The sequence below is a fragment of the Oryzias latipes genome, chromosome 22, assembly GCF_002234675.1.
Source record: "Oryzias latipes chromosome 22, ASM223467v1".
NCBI lineage: Eukaryota > Metazoa > Chordata > Actinopteri > Beloniformes > Adrianichthyidae > Oryzias > Oryzias latipes.
Window position 1 is genome coordinate 13,211,080 of NC_019880.2, and position 17,840 is coordinate 13,228,919.

General features: G+C 38.0%; 2 protein-coding genes across 2 annotated transcripts; one reads left to right on the forward strand and one right to left on the reverse strand.

Moving 5' to 3' along the window:
• Window positions 1-2,539: 2,539 nt before the first annotated feature.
• Window positions 2,540-5,923, reverse strand: LOC110017541 (CD209 antigen-like protein C). The gene is made up of 6 exons (XM_023952024.1): window positions 5,673-5,923; window positions 5,465-5,584; window positions 4,989-5,249; window positions 4,742-4,905; window positions 3,491-3,630; window positions 2,540-3,257 (listed from the first exon to the last, which is right to left on the reverse strand). Exons 1-6 carry the CDS (start codon window positions 5,683-5,685, stop codon window positions 3,113-3,115), a joined length of 843 nt encoding a protein of 280 aa, XP_023807792.1. The 5' UTR covers window positions 5,686-5,923; the 3' UTR covers window positions 2,540-3,112.
• A 3,494-nt stretch (window positions 5,924-9,417) lies between these two features.
• Window positions 9,418-17,831, forward strand: nek9 (NIMA related kinase 9). The gene is made up of 23 exons (XM_011490412.3): window positions 9,418-9,884; window positions 10,379-10,556; window positions 10,627-10,682; window positions 10,766-10,836; window positions 10,920-11,025; window positions 11,134-11,265; window positions 11,353-11,463; window positions 11,539-11,603; window positions 11,949-11,999; window positions 12,069-12,258; window positions 12,337-12,481; window positions 12,549-12,749; window positions 12,939-12,985; window positions 13,726-13,887; window positions 13,979-14,087; window positions 14,189-14,350; window positions 14,676-14,843; window positions 14,930-14,983; window positions 15,497-15,684; window positions 15,994-16,143; window positions 16,236-16,340; window positions 16,420-16,473; window positions 16,551-17,831. The coding sequence occupies exons 1-23, from the start codon at window positions 9,699-9,701 to the stop codon at window positions 16,719-16,721; spliced, it is 2,862 nt and encodes a 953-aa protein (XP_011488714.1). The 5' UTR covers window positions 9,418-9,698; the 3' UTR covers window positions 16,722-17,831.
• Window positions 17,832-17,840: the final 9 nt, after the last annotated feature.

Consider the following 17,840-nt stretch of genomic DNA (forward strand, 5'->3'; position numbering starts at 1 on the left):
GCCCACAGCTCAGAAGAGAATTTCTAATGAACTACTGTCGCTATGCAGAAATTATGTCCCAGAAAAAGACAGGTTATTTGATTTTGAAAACAGCCTAATCACAGTTAGAAAGACCACTGGGAAGGCTGTTACAGTATATCCAAATATGATCAGAGTGGATCTTTAATGCAGCCTTAGGAGGTCACAATGCAGTGCTTTTGTGTGGTACACATGTGGGTGAAGGAATCCTCATGTTTATAAATGAGGATAATTGATTGATTTCAAGCATTGCAGTCAGAGCAAAATATAATTCTCTGTCATGATTTACTTTGACAAGAACAGACCCAATAGGTGAAACCCGGAAAGATAACGCACAAGGTTTTGGCGGAGCAAGAGTTTTATTGTTCCAGGATGTACAAGGTGGGATCTGTGGAGACTAACTCTGGAGGAAGATGAGGCGAGGGGGAAACCAGACGATAAGTAATCATCTTGTTTGTTGAGGGTTCTTTGTGGCGAGGTGAATGAAGCGGGCAGGTGGCAGAGCAAGGCGTAGAGGAGTGTCGTGGCTGGAGGTCTATACGACGAGGTGGTGTGAACAATCAGGAGCATGAGATGAACCCAGGTCAGGACATGGTGGATGAGGTTTGTCCTGCAGACAGGACTGATAACTTGATTATCTGGTTTAGTCAAAACGAGAGAGTCACTAGAAAATGAGGTACACATGAGACCAGGTACTTCAACATAGTAGGCAACAAACTGTCGATGAATACTGGAATCAAGCCATCTAAAATACTGCAGGGTTGATGAGGAAAGTGCCGGCAGCTGGGTCCAATCTGTGGATGATGAGGCAGAGAAGGGAGGGGGGAGAGGACTCCCAGAGGTACCATGACATTCACAGAGATCAAACAAACTCATTACAGAAATGATTAAATAACTAAAATATACTTTGTACATCATCAAAGTTGTTATACTTTTCCTGTTCATTTGAGCTTGTATTGTGATTTTTCTTGCAGTTACAAACCCTGAAGAAGTCCTGCACCGTTACCAAACTCTGCAGAAGGAATCTCGACAAACAAAAAGCACGACTCTCACATGTGGCCAGTGTAATATAAACAAAAATACAATAGCTTTCACTGCAATTATTGCAGAAATTACTTTGGCTGGAAAAGGTGAGGATTTGGGGCCATTTCCTGTTTTCACGGTGGGTGACAAACTCATGAGCTATGCAAAGGAGTGTGAATCATTCCTGGAATAACACAAAACTCTAGAAGAAAAAGATGAATAATATGAAAAAAATCTTTTCTCTGAAATGCTCCTTTTTACTGTTTTGTTGAGAACTTAAAACAAATTTCATTGTGATGACACTTTGTATGCTGCAGAAGTGTTTCATATTAAAAATCTTTGTTTTCACTGCAGTATGTTTCTCTTTAAATTTGCCTCATGTTACAAGAAGTAATTAGGCCAGAATTTGTTTTTACAATGCAGTTACTTCACCCTTACCAACAAGTTTACATTGTCTCATTTGGTAAGGTCAGAAGACTATGTGTATATGTACATTGTACGGGAAGGTAATACATGAACATTCCCGGCATTTACCACTGAAAGTATCAAGTAATAGAGTTGAAATAGGGCTGACTTTCTTTCACAGTCAAGTTTCATTGTACTTAAGGGGTAAGTACCAATTAATATTCAAGTGAACATACCCAGTATTTAGTACTGAAAATACCACGTAGTTGAGTGGAAATAGGGCTGACTTTCTTTTACAGTCCAGTTTTATTGTACTTCAGGGGTAGTTTCTGTGGTAAATACATGGTAAATACCATGAAACATACGAGTGCAGACCTAGAGGTCAATGTACTTTATTTGTACTTACCTTGTTTTCTTACATATGGTAAATACCACAAAAGACACCTTTGCACAACATGTAATACCCACTAATTATATTATAAATACCCAGTATATACCACATAAGTATGAACCAAATAGTATCACATAAATACACAGCAAGAACTATGTAAGTACCGAGCAGACACAAAAAAGTACCTTGTGAGTACAGAGTACCGGTAAGTCCCATATAAAGTACCATGTAAATACCTTGTAAGTACTCAGTAGTTACACAATAGGTACCATGTAAAAACCACTTAAGTACACTGTAAGTACTGTACTGTAAAAGAAAGCGTTACCCAACAAATCAGACACTCCCTTATATATTTGTAGTTTCCTTTTCCGCTTCAATATTTTGAGCTCTCTGCTTTCTTAACCAATTAAATATTTATTACCTCTGCCAAAAATACTACTTAGTTGGGCTAGACTTACAGTCATTGTTTACGAACTCAAGTTTATTTTAAAATTGTCCCGAGACCTTTTTGAACAAGCATCTTGTTTATTTTATGGTGACTCTGTCTTCTTTCAATCTACAACAACTAGTATTGGAAAGCAGAATATTTTCTATGAGATATGAATGAATCAGGCTTTAACTCTGACACTCTGCTTTTAGAGTCTGTTTTCATGAATTTAGATTTTTTTCTTTCTAAAAAGCTAATAAATAATTGCTGAAATGTTTCACTTTCTAAACAGAGCTTTATTTTTCCATGCGTGTACCCAACCGTGTATTAAGGCAAGCTACAACTTTTCACATTTTCTTGAATATAAAGCTGACAGGTATTCAGTTGCAATTGTTCTAACGTAATATAATTAATTTATATAAACTGCAGATACTTTTTATTAAAGGATTTGACTTTAATTTACAAATCTGCATGATACTCGAGCATTGTTGTAATATTTCCTCATTCCAGAGGATATGATTTATAATTAAGGCACGGATACAAACTTATAATATAGATTGATTATTTAAATAAACTGACAGCATCTATGTCACTTTGGGAATGATTCGTAGCTTTGTATATTGTGTTACATGAAAACAAGAATGTGATACAATTTAATGTCTTAAAATGAAGGCTCAACTTGGTACAATAGGAATACAGGCAGTCAAAATCATTCAAAAACACACATCAAAATAGAGAAAACCTGCAACAGGTTACACTTTTTCATTTCCATGTAAGAGTAGCTTACCGGATGTTTTTCAGCGTTTTTATTGTATGAATAATGTGAGGTCTGTCTTTTGTATGCAACTTTAGCTTCGCTTCTTTTCACACAGCCATTCCCTTTGGGTTTCACAACTTGCATCAAACCATGACTGTAAACCTTTGTCTGTGGCCATAATAGCAGCGCAGTGCTCAGCAGATCTATAATTGTTTGGCTCCCCTCCCATCCAAAACCTAAAGAAAAGTTGAAGAAAAATGCTTTTATAATTTAATTACTTTAATTTTAACTATTATTTCTAAAGCAATTGAGTAACCTATCAAAGGAAAAAGACTTTCTGACAAATCCAGGTTTATTCTTCTTCAGCAGATAAAACATTTAGGCGTAGAGTTTTGTAATACTCATCGTTAAATAAACATTTTTTCTTTACAGGTTTACAATATAAACCAACCATCTTTACTGTTCTTACCCAGTGTAGTTCAGAGTCATGTTGTTGATCCATATCCAAGTGCCTTCTCTCTGATGGTCTGTGAGGCCAATCCACACTCCTCCAACTTCCCACAGATATGTTCCCCATTTCACTTTGGGAAAGTGCTCAAAAACCAACATCTGTAGAATCACAAAGCAAAATGTCTAATGTTTTGGGTGTCATCATGAGCATTAATTGTTTATGAACAAGCTCCTTTATTCAAATATTTCCGAAAATAGGGTTATTGATTTATCTTGCAAATTCTGGTACTTTTTTTGCACTTCACCTCATTTTCCTGTACAATACGAAGTTCTAAAATCACTATGAATAATCTGTATCTCAAAATATCCAATTTTATATATAAAAAAAAAAGTAAGTTATTATTTTCAAATCATTCTAATTAGAACATAATCTATTAATTTCAAGAATTTCAAGTAACTTGTGTTTGAAAGGGGATGCTGTTGATTTATGTTTTGTCTTGATCTGTAAGAAAAAGCTTTTCCTCCTAAGAACTGAGTAAGGAAAAGTTACACATTCACTGATAATGTCTGGATTGGTTTACTGTAACTCACTCTATTAAGTTGCAGACCAGTCATCTGTTTGCCGCCTTCAGCCTTCTCAAAATGCAGCTGTTCGCATGGAGACCAGCTGAAGAAAATCTACATCAGCCCTGAACTCTAGCTCTTCACTGGCGTCCTGTTTCAGGATTTGAGATTTTACCAATAGTTCTTAAAACTATGTGGTTGGGTTTTGCAGAAACTTAAGGTCTTTTGAGGATTCCAGAGTTGCTCCTAAATGATGGAGTTGTCCCCCTCTTTTTCTCAGAGCTGCTCTGACTCTAGTTTTAATTCTTCACACTTCTTTGCACTGGCTTTTAAACAGATTTGAACTTCACATTTTTCATAATTAACACAGTTTTACAATACATGTTTTTATTGCATTGATACATGTCTTTTATGAATTTTTTTCTTTAATTACTTTGTTTTTACATTGTGATATAAATCCATGATTGTTGGAAATGTTAGAATTGTGCATTTTAATACAATTATATTGACATTCATTTTGTGCTGAACTTTTAATAGTCCTACACAAGTAAATATATATTTGAAATGGGGTTGTTTTGGTTATTTTTATAATCATTAAACCATAATGTAAAAAATAAAAAAATCATAAATATGGAAATGTAATATTATTTAGCTGAAATCAGGCTTTACAGATGTGTTTTTTTTCTTTTCTTGTATTGTAACTTACATGTTCTTCAGCGGTGTCGATCACAGCAAGGTCCCCCCCACGGCTGATGCAATCCTCTCTGCTGGCGGTCCAGTTTTTTCCAACGATGGATTGTTTCTTCCCATGAAAGTAGCAGGATGTGTTTGACAAAAACCATCCTGGCATGCATAATCCACAGCTTTCCACTGTAAGATAGGTAACTAGTTAATTAAAACCACAAAGAAGGTTGATCCCACAGCTCTGTCAACCTCAGAAGACGCAGTCTGACCTATGTCAGATGTGTTTGACTGCAAGGCTGCTCTCTCTGCCAGAAGGAGTTCAAGTTGCTTTTGCAGTTCATCGTTGTAAGTCTTGTTGGACTCCAATTGCAGTTTTAATTGCTGATGGCTCCTGTGCTCTTTGACAAAATCTTGCTGGGCTTGTCCGTGATCTTGAGCAGTTTCACTCATTACTATCTGAAGCTGCTCTGCCTCCGTCGTGAGTACTTGTGGTGTTAGGTAGCTTTGGGGGGAATCCGTCATGCTTCCACCTAAGGATAAAAAATAATAAAACTTCTTTTTGTGACTTATGATTGTTTTAAAACGATAATGTTGAATTTCCATTTGTTTTTTTCACATTCATATCTAATAAAACAATGTATGTTTATGAAGGACTCATCGAGTATTGGCCTTTACTGTTGAATTATGTCCCACAGAGTATATTGAAAATTGACTTCAATAGAAAGAGCAGATCAGTTATACTTACAATTAACCCCAAGTACAACAGCTGTTAACAGCAAAATGACGTTCAGCAGGACTAAACACACAATAACTAATGGATAAACTGGAAAGCTTCGGGACCCGACTCTGACCAAGCGCGTGGACCCTGAGCAAACACACACTGCCATGAGCTCAACAACAATCAAAGAGTGTAAATCAATTTGAAGCAACAAAATTGTATGATAGAAACTCACCTTCGCCTCCCATGTTGTGGAATGATGATCTGCCAAATGGGCAGGGATCATTCTTTGAGACCGTGTTTAAAAATCTTCAGGTTTGCTTATGGTTGTCTGTGTGGAGCACTCGGTCAGTGTTACAAAACCGTGTGTCCACATTTGCCTCTGTTATCAGCTTTCAGTCTCACTGTTGTTTGGATAGTTGTTCTGATGGGATTTCTTCCTCCTACCTTCTTGTGCCTCATTGGGGCAACAAAGTGACTCATCCTGGAAGTTTCTGTGCTTCTTCTGCCTGATTTAAACAAAAGTCAATATGTAGCTAAATCTCACAGGTTATATATGAAAAAAATTATTCTTAAAATTGCATATCTAAGTATTGCTTTATTCAAACTCCTTGCTCTGCTCCATTCTGGTGAATCCACTTGTATAGGGGCATGGTTGCTCCGCACCAACGGCCCTGCCCACAGTCTTCTTTCCTTCTATTCCATATCAGACACTGTTGTGTTTCTCACATACCAGACATGATTCAGCGGATGCACTTCCGCCGTCGTGAGAGTCGTCGTTGCCCACAGCTCAGAAGCGAATTTCTAATGAACTACTGCCGCTATGCAGAAATTATGTCCCAGAAAAAGACAGGTTATTTGATTTTGAAAACAGCCTAATCACAGTTAGAAAGACCACTGGGGAACGCTGTTACAGTAAATCCAAATATGACCAGAGTGGATCTTTAATGTGGCTTTAGGAGGTCACAATGCAGTGCTTTTGTTTGGCACACATGTGGGTGAAGGAATCAGAGGTGACCAGCTAGTGATCGATACGTTTTGTATTCAAGATGGGAAAATAGATGATGATGGCCCTCCTAAAACGGAAGGGAACTGGCAGTGGTGAACCTTTTTTTTTTTTCAGAAATAGGAAACTGTTTTCGTAGCAAACCACTTTAGAGGAGGGGTAGACGACATAAGTTGGGGTGCAGATGTTTTGAACTTCATTTCGCTGGCTGCAAAGTTGTGGCTGGGTAATGTTACAGCATAGGACGATGGTGTAGGATGACACTGACATGTTAGTCAAAGCAATATGGAGGATCTGTGTGGAACTGAGAAGGACTCAAGTGGAAGGGTGAGGTCACAAGTGAAGAAGTTCTTAGGATCAACAGTCCAGAGAAACAGAGGATGTGGGAATGAAGTGAAGAGGTGTGTGTGCAAGCAGGTTGGAACGGGTGGAAGAAGTTTTCAGGTGTGATGTGTGACAAAAGAATATTAGCAATAATAAAATGAAATATGTAGAAGGCTGTGGTGAGAACAGCCATCTTATTGGTTTAGTGACAGCAGAACAGCTCAATGGTAGATGTTTTGGAGCAACTAGGAAAGAAGCTGTGAGGAAAACCAAAGACAATGGATAAATTCAAGGAAGAGATGAAGGTGGTTGGTTTTAGTGACGAGGAAGCAGAGGACAGGGTTAGATAGAGAGCAATGATTTATTTTGGCTACCCCAAAAGGGTGCTGCCAATGAAAAAGAAGAATATTATGTTTTTGTTAATTTGTTCTCTGTGATTTCTATTTAGTTTACATCAATGACTTGCCCAAGCTCAGTCACTGTCCTCTTGCAAGTTTCCCATACTTTTTGTTCTTGCATATTCTGGTCTATTTTCTCCAGAGTTTTCCGCTTAAGAATAAAATTTAAGATAAAAGGCAAAACAGCAGTGGGCCTGCATCTTTAACTAATAAAAAAAAATCCACTCAAAAATCAATTTCTCATGTCTCAGCCACCTAAAGTGTCATACCTTTTAAAAAAAACAACTTTATTGAATGTTCTTGTAACAGAAGAGCAGGGATCAGGCAGCACAGACCGGGACAGAAAGAGACCCAACAAGCTGGTCAGGACGGCCAGTTCTGTCCTGGGCTGTCCACTGGAGTGTTATTTAACCCTGTAAGTAATGAGGTAAAGGTCATTCAGTTTCAGGTACGGAGGATAAATTATCCTTAAAGTCCCACTCCAATCAACTTTTGAACTGTTTTAAAACTGTTCCCAGTGGTCTTTTTATTAGGATTATGCCGTTTTTAGCTTATATAAAAAAAAAACTGTGTTGTTTTCTAGGGCATGTTTTCCGCAGAGCGGCAGTAGTTAATTAGAAATTCAACTCTGAGTTGTGGTCGGGACTGCATGTGGGAAGTAAACCAGCACAGGAGGAAGGAATATAGGAAGGCTCACATTATCTCTTCATGTACACACAGGCAATATAAAGTGCCTCATATAAATGAAAATAAGTAAGAAACATAACATAAATTTGAACAAAAATAAAATAACAAAGGACAATTTAAGAGAAGATAATAAAAATGTAATCGGTTTAGATCAAATAAAAAAGCAGGGTGCAGCATTTCAGACAAAAACAGCTGAAAATAACCAGATATATTTTCAAAGAATTTAATTTTAGATTTAAATAATAACAGAAAAATAAAAGCTAAATCTTGAAATATCTTACGATGAATGTGGTTAAAAATAGACTAAATTTTGAAAACAATTATTTGTGTAATAATTGAACATAACAATGACAAGATACAAACTCCAGCAGAGGATCAACATACTAGGACACAAGTACAGACAATGATACAGTCTGAACTGATCAACACATTCTGTTACTGATTGCTTTCAGAAGGAAAATAAGAGAACAACATAAATACAATAAGATAAAACAGATAATTAAATAAAACAAAACGGGAGCCTAATGGCACAGGAAACTAAATAGAATAACAGCAAGGAAATTTGTTCAGAGATTTATTTAGCAGATTCTCAGGATTGTAATATTTTCAATTATCACAATCCCTGCAACAGTGGATATAGTATAAGTAAAATTACATTAGCAATATGTTAGAATTATCTAAATTTTCCATGAACAATATTACATCAGCAATCCAAAAAGGGGGAATGTTTAGTTTTAGATTAATCCAATTCCATATAAGTCCAGAAATCCTTGCATGAAAAAATGCAGAATGAAGAAATGTTCCAAAGTTTCATTACAAAAAAGTGCAAGGTTCCACATCCAATTTAAATCTGCTTTAAGAAATTCAGAGACAGGGTGGAATTTTATTATTACTTTAAAAGGAGTTTCTTTTATTTGGAGCAGTACAGGCCATCTAACGTATTTTGAATGTGCTTTAACTAATGCAGGTTGACAGTTTAAATTAGGAAGTGATCTAAAGCAAGCTCGATTGTGGACATGATATATTCTTTCCTTCATATTTTATAGTTGTTCAAAAAAAATGTTTGAGTTTTTTTTTCTTTAGGGGAGCAGGTGAGATAGTATTTATCCGTAAAAGATGTAAACAAGTCAAAATATTTCTTTCAGTCAGTTAAATCTTTTACAAAAAAAGCAAACCTGTCAATCCAGTCCTGTTTCAATATAGATTTTCTGCCAACTGATACTGTTCAGTTATTCCGTATTGACTACAAGACAGCGACAGACGATCATTTCCGGGTTCATGCATCGAGAACAACAAACTACCGCTTTCAAAAAATTGACTTATTTCATTATTTTCCCCTCCTTTTACGTTTGATTTATACAAATGTTGCACTTTTGTGTACATTGTAGGGTATGTCTAACTTCAGAATGTTAATACCAGACGTAGTTTGCCTTTAGTTTCCATCAAGTTATCGGTCGCAACGTAGTGACGTTCCGGAAATACATTTCGCACCCTTTCGCCGTAGAACACCCTCCGACAAATACATTAAGGCAGTCTTTTATGTTGAAAATTCAGAAATAAATTGCCGAAGAGTCGTTTTCCTTTTATAATTTACTTGACATTTGTCTGTCTCCTTTAGTTGCACGCATTTCTTTAAACGTTATGTTTGTGTAACTTTATATACCTCAAGTGCCTTTGAGTAATCCTGTTTACTCGTACTTTGACAGGTCTTCTGTTAGCCGACTGTGTAAACATGTCGTACGTGTGCACGAGCTTATTATAGGAGCGACTCTGAAAGTGTTGTTGTAGGCCTTTCGAGGTATTTTCATCCCTGCTCTTGGCTAACAGCAAACCCCCTCATCAGAAAATGTCAGTGCAGGAATATGAGCGGCATTTCGAGTCGCTAAATTCGGATTTAGGCGGCGAGTCTGTGGGCAGTGAGCGGTCATCTTCTGGGACGTTTTATGGCGAAGAGGAGAAGTTACACTACATTCCTATCCGGATCCTGGGGAGGGGGGCGTTTGGGGAAGCGACTCTGTACAGAAGAACTGAGGTAAGCTAGGTGCTACTGCTATTTTATTAGAATATTTTTAAAATAAAAGTAAATGAAAGTTAGTTGAATTGTAATACATTTTCTTTAATTGGTCCTTTTTGTTGTTTTTTTTTTGTTGGGATAAAATAAAATGTAAATATTTCCTTTTTTCCACCGCTGTGAAAAAGCAAGATTTTTGACCCTATCATTGTAAATTAATTTATCATTAACATTTTCTTTGGTGAATTTAAATTAAAATTGATTATTTTCTTTTTATAGATTATCTAATAGTTAATTTTAAAAATAACTTATTATTTAATAGTGTCCTATTTATGTGGTTTTAGTATTGTATTTTGATAAGCATAATCCTGCAAATATAGTGTGATATTGAGCATTAGTGTTTGTTTTGACTGGTTATTATGTGTACACAACCTGTTATTTAGATTCTTGATTCAAAATTATTCACGAACCCTGTGATAGAATAGTCTCTAATTTTCCGTTGTCTTTTGTCTTAGGATAATTCCTTGGTGGTGTGGAAAGAGGTGGACTTGAACTCGCTCTCAGAGAAGGAACGTCGAGATGTCATGAATGAAATCAACATCCTCTCCGTGTTGGAGCACAACAACATCATAGCTTACTTCAACCACTTTATGGACAAAAACTCTCTGCTCATTGAGTTGGAGTATTGCAACGGTACGTCTGATCGTCCACCTTCTTGTTTCCTTTCAAGGATTTGCTACAGGGAATGCTTTTGTCCTGACAGGAGGAAATTTGTACGATAAAATCGTCCAGCAGAAAGGAGTTCCCTTTTCCGAGAAGGTATGAGCGCGGTGTAGGCTTTTGATTGATCTAAATTTCTTTTGTTTTACTTTTCTACGATCGTTTGTGCCTTTTAATCCTAGGTAGTGGTATGGTACCTCTATCAAATTGCTTCAGCAGTGGCCTACATTCACAAAGCTGGGATCTTACACAGGTAACGTTCATGCAAGGAACCCAAGTTTGTGTTTTCAAACAATTGTGTTTTAAATATGTTTACTTTTTTCCCGCCGTTTGCAGAGATATCAAAACTTTGAACATTTTCCTGACCAAGACAGACCTCATCAAGCTGGGGGATTATGGCCTTGCAAAGAAGCTGGACTCTGAGTTTTCAATGGCAGAGACAGTAAGGATGTGGATGAGTAAACATTGGATTTAAACGCCCTACATAACGTTAAAAGAATTCCTTGGTAGTAATTCTTGTATCAATTTTTGTCTTCTTTTGTGTTTCCAGTGTGTAGGAACTCCATATTACATGTCACCTGAATTGTGCCAGGGAGCAAAGTACAACTTCAAATCCGACATTTGGGCTATGGGTTGTGTCCTTTATGAAGTCTTAACTCTAAAAAGAACATTTGATGCAACAGTGAGTTTGACTGGATTTTCATAAACTGTTCCATCCTCTTTTTCTTGCTTACTTAAATGCATTTCTGCAACTCCTGTGTTTGCACAGAACCCGTTAAACCTCTGTGTTAAAATAGTCCAAGGCAACTGGACTATGGAAGGGGTCTCTGACATTTATTCGTCCGGACTGTTGAAGCTGGTGTACGAGTGTCTGCATCAGGTAAGAGCGAGGATCAGTTCTGCAGGGAAAACAGCGTTTACCTCTGAGCGGCAGTTCACTTCTTTTTACTTACAGGATCCTGCAAAAAGGCCAACAGCTGAGCACATTCTGGACCAGCCTTCCATCTCCTGCTGCAGACAGTGAGAGTATTTCTATTTTTATACTTTTGGAAACGACGACGGAGTTTTAGGGCCAGTTTACAAACAAGTTTTTTAATTTTTTTTTGTTTTGAATTTAAAGTCGTTTATTTACGACTTAAAATCTCGTAAATTTGCAAGAAAAAGTCACAAATTGACGAGAAAAAACACCAAAGTTGTCTGTTTATCGGAGCCTAGCTTGAAGATGAAAGATGTGGAGCCTTTAGAGAAGCTTTATTTCCAGATAGGTTTCAAAATTGTAATTTTTTTTTTTTTGGTGGCCCTAAAACTCTGTCGTAGGAAAACATCCCTTTTTTTATTTGTCGCATTTGCTTCATTTTCTTTCAGGGAGCTTGAGGAGCAAGTTGTCTTGCTGAATTCATCAATGAAGAGACCAAAGTTAGTAATTTTTTTTTAAATGAATGTTATATACAGGTAATATGTAACCAACTGACTTTTATGGTATAGATTAAATCCAGTGTCGGAGAGTTCCATTGCCGTGGTGACACGTTCAAGGGAGGTGTACTATTGGGGAGGAGGGAAGTTTACCCCCCAAAAACTTGACTCATTCAAAGCAGGCAGCGGGGCCCAGCATGTGTGTGCAGGAGAGAATCATTTTGCAGTGGTGACGGTGGAGAAGGAGCTGTACACCTGGGCTGTGAGTGCTTAAAGGTGACATTTGGTGCACATACTGCGGCCGTTCTTCTTCTCAAAAGAAGTTTCCTCAAACTCTTAGGATGTCCAAGGTGGGGCCAAAATGGTGGGGCAGCTGGGACATGGGGATCAGGCCTCCTATCGACAGCCGAAGCGGGTGGAGAAGCTCCAGGGGAAGGCCATCCGGCAGGTGGCGTGTGGAGCGGACTTTACTGCCTGTGTGACTGGTGAGTGAGAAGAAGCAGCCCTCTGTGAAAAAGATTCTGCCGACAAATTTGTTCGTTTTTTTTGCAGATGAAGACCAGATGTACATGTTCGGGTCAGACTATGACGGTTGCATCGGGGTTGAGGGTCAGCTGGGGTCGCAGGTTTTGGAGCCAGTTCTACTGGAGTTTTTTGAGGGGCGACCTGTTCAGCTGGTTTCGTGTGGAGACAACCATGTGGTGGTGTTGACCCGGGATAAGGACATCTACTCATGGGGCTGCGGAGAATACGGTACATCTAACTGCTGCTTTGAACTTCAGTGTTGCCGGTTTTATCAGGTTCAGCCACCAGATGGCGACAGCAAGTCAATGTTAGAAAGTTAGATGAAGTTTTAGGAACATTTTTGGCAAATCAAATATTTTGAATTAAAATGAAAATTCTTGTCGATTTGAAATGCTTTCTCCTGTCTTTTGGTTTCAGGGCGTCTTGGTCTGGAGAGTGAGGACGAATTTTCCTCTCCGATGCAAGTAAGTCTTAATTTTTTGCTTTACAGGTTTGTAAAGCAAAAAACAGCTGTTTTTTTGAAGAGTTTTGTCCATCCTCTCTCATCTTTGCATTTACTAATGTATCTCTTTTGTCCTGCTACAGATGTCCAGTGACTTTGCTCACTTGCCTTCTGAACCCCAATTTCTGCAATGAATAACTTTTGTGTTGTTGTTTTTTCCCTATAAAGGACATTTCAGGAGTTTTGTGTTGGTTTATATGCTTCTTCTTCTTCTTTTATTTTTCAATAATTGATTCATTATTTTTGTTTCCTTTCCTCTCGGTCCTTAAGCGGTCATAGTAGATCGTCGCTGTTACTAAGTCAGGTTCTGCAGGACGTTTTGCTCCACACTGTCCTCTTCTGCTCGCTCAGTTTTAGGATCAAACCAAAAAGGTTTAGGTTCAATCTGTTGGTGACATATTTTGGCCAATACTAACAAATAAGGACCAAACTGGCCTTATTGAAATAATCTGGAATGAATTGGATCATAATTAATGAAACTCCTGATTATTTATGTCTTTTTTGGTATATCTTTTATGCAAAATTGGTTGTCAACTGAAAATCAACTGAACTGCTTTCTTTGGGATATTAGGTCTGGGATTAGACTGCTGCCACCCAACCAAGATCTGGATAAGCAGAACTGGATCGATGGATTCAACCATCAAAGGAAGATATTGCTCTCTGCATGTCTGACATCCTGTGGTTTTTTTTTTGTCTTTTGAGGTAAAGGTTCCTATAGGTGCCAGTATTTCCTCCGTCTCATGTGGCAGCGATAGCACCTTCTTCTTGACAGAGTCTGGGAAAGTGCTAGCGTGCGGAAACAACGAGTTCAACAAACTGGGGTTAAATCAGGGCATCTCTGGAATCAAGAATCATCCCGGAGAGGTATGAATCTGTGTTAAAAGTGCTTTTAATATATGATGTTGAAGCTTTATAATCAACTCAGTTTTTTTTGTTTTTTGGCTTCACTTATCAGGGTTACCAAGGGATACCGTACACCACCGCAATGACCCTGGTGAAACAGCTGTCACGCTTCAAGATCCAGTCCATTTCTCCAGGGAAGACTCACACTGCTGCTATTGATGGTAGACAAAAAGGACTTCAATTTGTTTGTTTTACAGTACAACAAATGGAAGCTTTGAAAATAGCAGTCATTTTTGTGTGTTTTTATTTTCTGACTTTGCAGAACGAGGTCGTCTGATCACGTTTGGTTGCAACAAATTTGGACAGCTGGGTGTGAAAGACTTCAAGAAGCACGCTGGTGTCCAAGTCCTTGTCGGTCCATTTGGAGGCAAGACGGTGACCAAAGTGGCTTGTGGAGATGGATTCACCATCGCTGCTACAGAAGGTGAAATATCCTGAAAAAGAGTCACAGTTTTTATGAGACCCTCAGTTTCTTTTTAACTTTTAACCGGAAACCAGTCACCCTTTTATTTGTCAAAACTGTTATGAAAATGAAGGAAAAATAAACAAACTTTAGATTCAATCTGTTTGTTTCGAATCTTAGTGTTTTAATGTGCAGAAAAGGAAAACGTTTGAGTAAAGTGAAATCTTCAATTCTGCAGAGAATTCAATTCCTTTAAACAAAGATATTTCTTAAAGTTTAATTTAAAGTTCTGTGGCAGCTGCCACTTTCAGCAGGTTTTTCATACAGTGTTTTCTTTTCCCTTCAGACAATCAGATCTTCGCATGGGGAAATGCAGGAAATGGGAGGCTAGGAATGCCTCCTGATAAGGGCTTTGGTTCAGAGGTTTGCCCCGCCCTGCCCAGGCCCATTTTTGGTTCCCTCCATCATGTACCCGACCTCTCGTGCCGCGGCTGGCACACTATTATTATCATGGGTGAGTGCTCAAAAACCTTTGAGAGACGCATGAGAAAAGCAAAATAACAATGCAATGAATACTTTTTTTTCCCCTTTAACTTAAAGAAAAAGTCCTCAACTCCAAGACCATCCGCTCAAACAGCAGTGGACTCTCAATTGGTAATTTATTTTATTTAATATTTATTTGAAGAGGGGCACATTTATGAACATTTCTGTAAATGTGTCAGTGTTACCTGCAAAGCTCATTTTCAACTGCTGTCCCTAGGCAAAGTGTAGGAAATGGGGGGAAAAAATACAATTTCCTATTAATGTTTGTGTGAAAATGAGAAAATAGCTTGACGTAATGTGTTATCCTGTGATATAGCTCATTGTGTTCAACTGTTCTGCTATTTGAATCACATGGCAGCTGCTCTGGTCCAGATGTGGAGTTTGTAACTGAGCAGAAGAGTGAAGGATTTAAAATTTAATTTGAGGGATTGGAGGAAACTGCTAATCTGTAATCCCAAGAGAATCCTCCCAAAAAGATTGAATGAGCAGCAGGGCCATTGATGGAAAAGTTTGTTAATGTTCAAATAAGACACATTAGACCACCTTTTCTTTGTGACTAACTGATTAATTATTTACAACAAAAAGCAAAAAGAAGTGAAATTTGATTTTGTGGACATGAAACAGGCTTCGGCCATGACGGATCGACATCAACCGTTGATCTGGACTTGGATCCCGGATCGGAGACCGAATGTCGTGGCAGGAGTCTTGGAGGCACGCGAGAGGTTAACGTTGACGGATGCTCGATGGAGGCCCCAGTGATGTCGGCTGCAAACCAGACTGGAGACAGCTCCTGTCCGCTGTGGCTTCAAAAGGTTTGCTTATATGGTTTAAAGTCCAACTCTGATCATCCTTTGAACTGTTTTAAAACTGTTCCCAGTGGTCTTTTTATTAGGATCACGCCATTTTTCTGCAAAATAAAAAAAAAATGTGTTGTTTTCTAGGACATAAACATTTAATTTTGAGTTTAATTTTCTTTATGTGTATCCTCCATCGTCATCACAAGAACATGTAAGAAACACCAAAAGCACAATTTTCATCGTCTTTAAGAGTGTAGCAAGATCTCTGACAACAGAAAGCCCTGAATGTGTGAGCACTCTAACAGATATTCACTAATCCAATAGGAGCTTGAAGATGCAGAGTTCATCCCAATGCCAGATACGTGCGACAACGACCAGCTGCCTTCTGTCTCCGAGAGCTTTACTCGGCCATATGAGGATCTGAAAGAGCTCAAGGCAGCAGCAGATGCTGTCAGCACCGCAAAAGGCCTTTCGGTAATGCCTGATGGGAGACAGCATATCGAGAGACAAGTGATGCTTCCGTAGCAGTGACTGTAATCCATGTCGTGACTGATGCTGCTCTGCAGGCCACACGGATGAGCTTTGATACAGTCAACGGTCTGGATGGAGGGGATGTCTGCAGAAAGGGGGAGTCTGGTGCTTGCTGTAAAGCAAGTAGAGAGGTGGCTCAGGTATCGCAGTTAATCACATCCGGGCAAATCCGCCCTACGCGTGTCAGAGATGTAGTGATGACCCAACTTTCTTTTGTAGTTGCAAGAAATGCTTGCCCATCAAGAGAGGAGAATTCAGATGCTGGAAAAGCAGGTATTTTCTAATACTTTTACAAACACTCTTTCTTGCTGGGATACCAAGCATGTTTTCGTTTCCTTTGGTATCTGAAGGTCAGTGAACAGAAAAAGGAGAATGAGAAGCTTTGGGCAGCCATCAACCGCACCGCTGTGCAGGAAAGGGGTCTTAACAGCGACAGAAACTGCCTCTCTGCTCCTGGGGGAGGCGGAAGAAGAGGGGAACTCACGAATCACGGAGGCCGATCTGCCGGGGCAAGCGTGTGACCTTTGACCTGCGAGATGCTTGAGGGAGAAAAGAGGTGTCCGCAAAGATGCATTCATAAGATTCGAAAACATTTCAGGCGTCTTTGTTTTTCCTCTGACTGCAGCTGACTGAGAGTGTTAGATGCATTTAGGAAAATAAAAGCACGAGAAAGAGAATCTGATCAGTGTTATCCCGCAGTGTAAATCTTTCCATTAAATGTTTTTTTTTTAACACACTTGATGTTTTTATCATTTTACACAGAAGGCCTCAATTTTAGTATTTTAAAAATGCGAAGAAAAAGAAACTTTATGAAGTTGTGTCACCTGTGTGTTTGATTTCTTTCCCACATTTGTTTAACATTTTGGGATTAGCTATGCAAAAAAAATATGCAACTTTGCATAATTTCTAAATGCACCTGTTGTACTATAAACAACTGTGTAAAACACAAAACTACTGATATATTTTTGAAACAGTTGCTTTTCTTCTGTGCCTTAATTTTCCCTCCAAAGATCTTGAAATAGTAGTACTTTAAAAGTTTCCATAATGCGTGTGAACACAAGAATAAAAAATAAAAAAAGCTTTCTTTGCAAGTATAACATTTTGGTTTTAATATTTTCTTTTGAAATGTTTTAGTTGTTGGTACTTTCTGTGATATTTTGGTGCATTTTTTTTTTTTTTTTGATGTTTGTTTTTTTGGATGTTTTTATTGGTTTGGGTGTGTATGCACTGCATATTTACCACCCTGTATTGTTCGAAAGCTTGTTTTCCTTCTAAAGATGTTTTCAAGAGTTTTAGCCGTCTAAAAAATGCTGTCAAACTTTATGTGTACCAACGAAAAAGAAAAAAGTATTAATAAATAGATAATTAGAGGAGGAAAGGTTGATTTGATTATGAAAACTGTTTTTTTTTTGAAAAGTGCTTATCCAGTTTTTTATATATTTTTTGTAAATGTTTTATCATATTTATAAAAAGATTGTAAATCTCAACCTCCTGTTAAAAACTGAATTCATAAATGTAGAAGGAATGACTTTCAAAACAGACATTTTCTATGCTTGTTTTTAAAGCATTGAAGGCCTTCACTAAACCTCTGCAAGCTTGCCGTACATTAAAAAGCCAATTTAAAAATGACATTCCACTGG